The sequence below is a fragment of the Hemitrygon akajei genome, unplaced genomic scaffold, assembly GCF_048418815.1.
Source record: "Hemitrygon akajei unplaced genomic scaffold, sHemAka1.3 Scf000152, whole genome shotgun sequence".
Classification (NCBI taxonomy): Eukaryota; Metazoa; Chordata; class Chondrichthyes; order Myliobatiformes; family Dasyatidae; genus Hemitrygon; species Hemitrygon akajei.
The window spans coordinates 337,501-346,475 of record NW_027332038.1 but is presented as its reverse complement, the minus strand read 5'-3'; the positions used below and the strand labels follow the sequence as shown (position 1 = coordinate 346,475).

The window sequence follows — 8,975 nt, the reverse complement described above, 5'->3', positions numbered from 1 at the left end:
GGCTGGGTTCTTACCATGCTGGGATTACGGGTGTATTTGATGATACAATATGTCCCACTGTAGCTTTCTCTGTAACCACACCTTGTTTTTTTCCAATGACTTCAGTTGATCTTAGGTTACACGATCGGATTCGGTTCTGCCTGAGAGTCTGTATATTAATGAAAGTTATTATCATACAGTAACCCTTTTTACAGATAAATGCTAAGATAAGTTAACTGGGGATGTTGGTGTGGCTATTTTCGTGTGCCTGAATTGCAGGTAATGGTAAAGAAATGACTTATAACCATTTATCAGCAAAGGAAGCAGAATTCTTTCCCAACAGCTTAGGCTCACAGTGGGTGGAGAAAATTGGTCCTTATAATTTGCTCAGAATACATTTCGGTTTTGATGAGTCTTAAACAGGTCATTCTGGCAGTAGGTCAGATTGACTGTTGGAAACTTGTCAAACGGTAATTTCATATATAAAGTTTGATATATGTCTGCACATTATGGGCCCTGCACATCACAACTGTTGAGGAAATGATGATGTTGACTGTTTAGCACCAAAAGCTGTTAAATGTTAAGCTGTGGATATAGACCTTCCACTTAGCAAATTAGAAGCTAAAGGGTTGGTAGTGTTAAGAATTAGGGGCTTTTGGCAAGACGTAGGATAATGGACATAAGGACAGCCACCTTTACAGAATACATAAACCTGTTGGGTTTATAGAAGAAGGGCTTAAATCAAGGGAAGGAAGATATTCACATGACATAGAAATGTCCACACTATACTTAATTGGAACTTGTAACTAATTGGAAAACTTCATTCTGTTTCATGTACATTTTGTCATTATGAAACTGTCGAAACACATACTATTTCAATTTGAAGCGTATAAGGCTGAAGAAAAAATCAAATGCAGTCTTCAGTACAATCTTTGCGAGGGTAAGTAGTTTTCAGATAAAAACTTTATTAAATTATGGGACTGACTTTAAATTAATTCACAGTTTGAGCTGGAAAAGGCATGTAATAATTGCGTTAAACCTAAGGAAATGGCATATAAGGTAGCAAAGGTGAGTGGGATGTTGGATTATTGGGATGCTCTTCAAATCCAACAAAAGGCAAAGGAAAAAGCCATAAGAATGGTCAAGACGAAATATGATGACAAACTGGCCAATAATATAAATCAGGATATTAAAGTTTAGCTTTCAGTTACATGAAGAGTGAAAGGAAGATGAGAGTTCATACTAGAACCACTGGAAAATGATGCTGGTGAAGTAGTAATGGGGGACAAAGAAATGGCTGATGAACTTAATGAACAATCTTCACTGTCTTTTCCGGTCAGCACCGCCCCCACTTGTCCCATTTAACCTGTCTCATTACGGGTGGACTTTAGGACCCGGGGGAGCTCAGGACCCGCCGCCCGCAGCTGCTGCTGAATCGCCGGTGTTTCTGTTCGGTTGACGGATGCGGAGAACGAGTTAAAATTAATCGAGCGACAATTCTCATGTCGTGTTTATTTCACTCCATAGAACCATAGAACACTACAGCACAGAAAACAGGCCATTTGGTGCTTCTAGTCTGTGCGGAAACTCTATTCCGCTCGTCCCATTGACCTGCAGCCTGTCAGTAACCCTCCAGACCTCTCTCATCCATGTATCTATCCAATGTATTCTTAAAACAAGAGTGAGCCCGCATTTACCACGTCAGATGGCAGCTCGTTCCACACTCCCACCACTATCTGAGTGAAGATCCTCCTAATGTTCCCCCTAAAGCTTTCCCCTTTCACCCTAAAAACCATGTCCTCATCGTATTTATCGTTCCTAATCTAAATGAAAAGAACCTACTCGCATTTACTGTCTATATCCCCCATAATTTTGTTAACCCTTTATCAAATCTCCCCTCATTCTTCTACGCTTCAAGGAATAAAGTCCAAACCTGTTCAATCTTTCCCTGTAACTCAACTCCTGGCAACATCCTAGTAAATCTCTGCACTCTTTCAATCTCTCCAAACCTCTCCATGGATACATCATGTCTGAACATTCTGAACTAACCTCCCATGTGGGACCTTGTCAAAGGCCTTACTAAAGTTCATGTAGACAACATCCACAGCCTTTCCTTCACCTACTTTGTTGGTAACCTCCACGACAAACTCTTCAAGATTCATTAAACACGATCTACCATGCACAATGCCATAGTGACTATCCTTAATCAGCCCTTGGCTGTCCAAATACTTGTAAATCCGATCTCTCTGAACATCTTACAATAATTTACCTACTACTGATGTCAGGCTCACTGGCCTGTAATTACCTGGTTTACTATTGGAGCCTTTTTTAAACAATGGAATAACAAGAGCCACCCTCCAATCTTCCGGCACTGCACCCGTGGCTGAGGGCATTTTAAATATTTCTGTCAGGGCCCCTGCACTTTCTACTCTAGTCTCTGTCAAGGTCCGAGGAAATATCAAGTCAGGCCCGGGGGATTTATCTACTTTTATGCTCTGTAAGGCAGCAAGCACCTCCTCCTCTTTAATCTACAAATGTTCCATGACACTACTGCTTGTTTCCCTTCCTTCCATATACACTATGCCAGTTTCCTGAGTAAATACCGATGCAAAAAAACTGTTTAAGATCACCCCCATCTCGTAAGGCTCCACACATAGACGACCACTCTGATCTTCTAGGGGACCAATTTTGTCCCTTAGAATCCATTTACTCTTAATATACTTGTAGAAACCCTTCAGGTTTTCCTTCACATTATCTGCCAAAGTCACCTCATGTCTTCTTTTTTTCCTTCTTTAGTATTTTCTTACGTTTTCTATACTCTTTAAGTAACTCATTTGTCTTTGTTGACTCTACCTGCTATACACTTCTCTCTTTTTCTTAACCAGATCGCCAATATCCGTTGAACTCCAAGGTTCCCTATGCCTGTTAACTTTGTCTTTAATCCTGGCAGGAAAAATGCAAAGTCTGCACCCTCAAAATTTCACATTTGGAGGCCTTCCACTTACTGAACACATCCTTGTCAGGAAAAAAAAACTTATCCCAATCCACTCTTCCTAGATCTTTTTTCATTTCCACACAATTAGCCCTTCTGCTATTTAGAACCTCAACTCGAGGACCAGACCTATCCTTAGCCATAATTAACTTGAAACTGATGACATTATGGTCACTGGACCCAAAATGTTCGCCTACACATACTTCTGTCACCTGACTGTCTGGTTTCCTAATAGGAGATCAAGTACTGCATCCTCTCTCGTAGGTACCTCTATATATTGATTTAGAAAACTTTCCAGAAAACATTTCACAAACTCCAAGCCATCTATCCCTATTACAGTTTGCGAGTCCCAGTCAATATGTGGAAAGTTAAAATCCCCTACTATTACAACTTCCTGTTTCTTACATCGGTCTACTATCTTTAAACAGATTTGCTCCTCCAATTCTCTCTGACTATTGTGCGGTCTATAATACACCCCTATTAGTGTGGTCACACCTTTCCCGTTCCTCAGCTCCACCCATATGGCCTCTGTAGACAAGCCCTCCGGGCTGTCCTGACTACGCACAGATGTGATATTTTCGCTGACTAGTAATGCCACTCCTCCCCCTTTCATCCCTCCCCCTCTATCACGTCTGAAACAACGAATATTTCTATCATGTATAAACTTTAGGTGAGAGGTTATCTTTTTGTGTTAATGTATTAAAAATAAATTATAAATTCTACGAATTGAACCTCTTACTAAAGGATTCATATTCAAAATAGTATCCAACAAATCAGATTCTTGCATATATGGAAACTTAGATAATTATTTTTGTTAAAATTGTCTAACCTGAAGATATTGCAGAAAGTCTATATGAGCGAATTTTTGATAATTAACTCTTCAAAAGTCATCAATCGACCATCACAAAATAAATGAAAATAAAAATAAATAAATGCAAAAATACAGATCCCCTTAATCACTAAAAATTAAACAAGATTGGGAGAGAGAACTTAATATGACCTTTGTTAATGAAGATGGTCAATTCTTCTTTGATATGTGCCAATCAGTCTTGAATTCAATTTAAAATTGTTCACTGTTACTATTTAACAAAGGAGAGACTATCCAAAATATTTCCTAACATAGACAATTATTGCGATAGGTGTAAAACTGAAGTAGCCACTTTTTCACACAGGTTCTGGTCATGTTCTTCATCAAAATGTTTTTGGAAATCTTTATTTTCTACAATTTCTAAAGCTCTGAAAATTAATTTACAACCTAATGTACAAACCTTTGATTTCTGTCTGCACATGCAGTCCTCGCATGACCTTTATCCTCCTCCACCTCACTATCTGCTCTAACACTCTGGTTCCCCTCCCTCTGCAAATCTTTTTTACCCCCCCCCCCACCGCCGAGCAGCACTGGCAAATCTACCCGCAAGGATGTTAGTCCCCCTCCAGTTCGGGGGCAAACCGTCCCGTCGGAACAGGCCCCACCTTCCCGGGAACAAAGCCCAATTGTCCAGAAACATGAAGCCCTCCCTCCTGCACCATCTCCTTGGCCACGTATTTAGCTGCACTCCCCGCACATTTATATTTACAGGGACTTTACTCCTGACGCCGGTCCCGGGACCCGACCCGTTTACAGACCCTGAGCGGAACCGGAGCAGATTCTCAGCCACTGGTTTTCATACCAGGTCGCGAAGAAAGGATGAAGTTTCCCCGTGAATTTATTCCCAGTGAAGGTGTGGAGATGGAACTTGGTCTCCGCGTTGTAAAATGAAACTGTCCCGGACTCGTAGCTGAGATAAACTCCCACCCTCCCGGGGATGGGACCGGCAGGGAGACGGGACTCGGGGGAGGGGAAATCACGGGACACGTCATAATCCCGATATAACACGTCATCAAAACGCCCGATGACCCAGAATCCGGTCTCCGGACTCAGACTGACCAATCCCTTCCTCTCCACAGACTCTGCGGTGACTCCCAGCCACCAGTCCCGATTCCCCGTCACCTCCACCTCCCAGTAATGTCTCCCCGATGTGAATCCCTCCGATCCCAGCACACAATCCCAGCCTGTGAATCTCTTCCCGGTGTCAGGGAGATCCCTCCGTGTCCGGGTCCATCTCACACTCTTCCGATCCTCAGACACTTCGAGATACGGATTCGCCGTTTCCACATCCAGGCTGACAGAGACTGGGGGGAGAAGCAGAGAATTAGAGAGTCCCCGGGGATCGGGGGAAGACACGGGCAGCGCGGTCCCGGGGATCGGGGGGAGACTCGGGCAGCGCGGCCCCGGGAATCGCGGGGAGACTCGGGCAGCGCGGCCCCGGGAATCGCGGGGAGACTCGGGCAGCGCGGGCCCGGGGATCGGGGGGGGGGGGGGGGGGAGACTCGGGCAACGCGGCCCCGGGGATCGGGGGGAGACTCGGGCAGCGCGGCCCCGGGAATCGCGGGGAGACTCTGGCAACGCGGGCCCGGGGATCGCGGGGAGACTCGGGCAGCCCGGCCCCGGGGATCGGGGGGAGACTCGGGCAGCGCGGCCCCGGGAATCGGGTGGAGACTCGGGCAGCGGGCCTCCGGGACCGAGGGAAAGGCCGCTGAGCCTCACCAAAAGCGGATGGACAACTAATGTCTCCCCAGGGGTTTTCCGCTGGACAGAGTGCAGAGAGACCCCTGGCCCTTGACTCCTCAGACAGGGGAAACATCCTCCCTAACTACTGCCTGTTGACCCCTGAAAGTATTTTGTCTTTCCATGAGATCTCTCATTCTTGAAACTGGGAACAGAGAACATAGAGCAGTACAGCACAGGAACAGGCCCGTCATACAATGTTCACATTCATTTGTGAGTGTGAAGTGGGGGAGTGTGATGGTTTGAGACAGTAAAGGAGGTGATAATGGGAACCAGTAGGGGAGAGATGAAAGGCAGATTGAACCAGGAGGGGGAGGGGTGGAAAGCCTGTGGGTGAACTGTGTGTGTAGACGTAATGTGAAGCTGGAGGGGGCAAAGATGGCAGATGAGGATGACTTTGTCCCCTTTCCCACAACCCCATCCCCCGCAGCCCCTCATTAGGACAGGGGATGAATTTGCAGGAACCCTTAAGCAACACAGGTCCTGATGAAATGTTTCAGTCTGAACCGTCGACTGTTTACACTTTTCCATAGAAACTTCCCGGCCTGCTGTTCCGCCAACAATTTGTGTGTGTTACTCTGCTTTAAATATACTCAATTATTTGGCCTCCACATTTGCCTGTGGCAGATTCACTATCCTGTGGATAAAGGAATTCCTCCTCATCTCTGTCCTAAATGGACATCCCTATAGTTGGAGGCTGTGCTTACCGTTCTCGACCCACCCACATCCTCCCAACATCAACGCTCTCCAGACAGGTGTCAGAGAGATCTGGCGAGACCCTTCATCAGGACCTGTGTAGCTTGGATTACCAGCATCTGCAGATTTTCTCCTGTTTGATTTTTAAAGCAGAAGTTAATAAGTAAACTTCTTGATCAGTCAGAGTCTCCAAAGTTATGGGGAGGAGGCAGGAGAATAGGGTTGATGGGGATAATAAATCAGCTATTCTTCTAAACTCCCGTGAGTACAGGCCCAGAACCAACAAACACTCCTCATATGTGAACTCTTACATTCCCGGAATCATTCTTGTGAATCTTCTGCACCCCCTCCAATGCCAGCACGTGTTTTCCTATAGAAGGTACAAAACTGCTCACAATACTCCAAGTGTGGTCTGACCAATGCCTTATAAAACCTCAGCATTACATCCTTGCTCTTGTATTCTAATCCTCTCGAAATGAAAGCAAACATTGAGTTTGCCAATCTTACCACTGACACAAACTGCAAGTTAACCTTCAGGGAATCCTGCACAAGGACACCCATGTCCCTTTGCACCTCTGATTTTTGAATTTTCGCCCTGTTTACAGAATTGTCTATGCCTTTATTCCTTCGACCAAAGTCGTACCTGCCTAAGTTTGCACCTGCCAAACTCTACCTGTGCTACAAGATCCTTATTACGTATACTGGTGCATTCAAATAAGACCATAAGTGAAAGCAGCAGAAGCCGGCCATTCGACCCTTCGAATCTGCTCCACCATTTTATCATGAGCTGATCCATTCTCCCATTTAGTGCCACTCCCCCACCATCTCACCATGACCTTTGATGCCCTGGCTACTCAGATACCGATCAATCTCTGTCTTAAATACACCCAATGACCTGGCTTCCACTGCCGCAACAAATTCAGAGATTCACCACCCTCTGGCTAAAAAAATTTCTTTGCATCTCTGTTCCGAATGGTCGCCCTTCAATCCTTAAGCCATGCTCTCTCAAACTAGACTCCCCCACCATGGGAAACAACTTTGCCACATCCACTCTGTCCATGCCTTTCAACATTCGAAATGTTTCTGTGAGGTTCCCCCTCATTCTTCTAAACTCTACGGAGTACAGTCCAAGAGTGGTCAAATGTTCCTCACATGTTAACCCTCTCATTCCCGGATCATTCTAGTGAATCTTCTCTGAACACTCTCCACTGTCAGAACATCCTTTTTTAAATAAGGAGCCCAAAACTGCACACAGTATTCCAAGTGAGGTCTTACCAGTGCCTTATAGAGCCTCAACATCACATCCCTGCTCCTATACTCTATTCCTCTAGAAATGAATGCCAAAATTGCATTCGCCTTCTTCACCAAAGACTCAACCTGGAGAATAACCTTAAGCGTATCCTGCACGAGCACTCCCAAGTCCCATTGCATCTCAGACCTTTGAATTCTCTCCATTTAAATAATAGTCTGCCCATTTATTTCTCCTACCAACGTGCATGAGCATACACTTTTCAACATTGTATTTCATTTGCCACTTCTTAGACCATTCCCCTAATCTATCCAAGTCTCTCTGCAGACTCTCTCTTTCCTCAGCACTACCGTCCCCTCCACCTATCTTTGTATCATCAGCAAACTTAGCCACAAAGCCATCTATTCCATAATCCAAATCATTGATATACAACGTAAAAAGAAGCGGCCCCAACACGGACCCCTGTGGAACACCACTGGTAACTGGCAGACAACCAGAGTGGGATCCTTTATTCCCACTCTCTGTTTCCTGCTAATCAGCCAATGCTGTATTGACGTACGTAACTTTCCCGTAATTCCATGGGCTCTTATTTTGTTTATCAGCCTCATGTCCGGCACCTTGTCAAAGGCCTTCTGAAAATCCAAATACACAACATCCACTGCATCTCCCTTGTCTAGCCTACTTGTAATCTCCTCAAAAAATTTCAATGGGTTTGTCAGGCAGGATTTTCTTTTAAGGAAACCATGCTGAGTTTGGCCTATCTTGTCATATGCTTCCAGGTACTCCGTAACCTCATCCTTGACAATTGACTCCAGAAACATCCCAACCATTTCTCAAGCTAACAGGTCTATAATTCACTTTTTGCTTCCTTGTCCCCTTCTTAAATACCAGAGTGGCATTTACAATCTTCCACTCCTCCGGAACCAGTCCAGAATCTATTGACTTTTGAAAGATTATTGCTAATGCCTCCGCGATCTCCACAGCTACTTCCTTCAAAGCACAAGGGTGCATTCCATCTGGTCCTGGAGATTTATCTACCCTTAGACTATTCAGCTTCCTGAGTACTTTCGCTGTTGTAATTGTGACTGCGCACACTTCTCTTCCCTGACACCCTTGAGTGTCCCCCATACTGCTGATATCTTCCTCAGTGAGGACAGATGAAAATACTCATTCAGTTCCTCAGCCATCTCCTTATCTCCCATTACAATTTCTCCAGCATCATTTTCTATCTGTCCTGTATCCACTCTCACCCGTTTTTTATTCTTTGTATACTTGAAAAAGCTTTTAGTATCTTCTTTGATATTATTTGCCAGCTTCATTTTATAGTTCATCTTTTCCCCCTTAATGGCCTTCTTACTTTCCTTTTGTAAGCTTTTAAAAACTTCCCAATCCTCTGTCTTCCCACTAATTTTTGCTTCATTGAATGCCCTCTCCTTTGCTTTTACTTTGGC

The 8,975-nt window shown here is 44.6% G+C and overlaps 1 protein-coding gene across 1 annotated transcript in view; it reads right to left on the bottom strand.

The window, feature by feature from the left end:
* Positions 1-4,377: 4,377 nt before the first annotated feature.
* LOC140724014 (zinc-binding protein A33-like) overlaps positions 4,378-8,975 on the bottom strand; it is a 15,946-nt gene continuing 11,348 nt past the window's right edge. Inside the window, exon 6 of the mRNA XM_073038503.1 lies at positions 4,378-5,143. Within this exon, the coding sequence (XP_072894604.1) occupies positions 4,590-5,143 (554 nt within the window). The 3' untranslated portion in view covers positions 4,378-4,589. The remainder of the gene's footprint in view (positions 5,144-8,975) is intronic.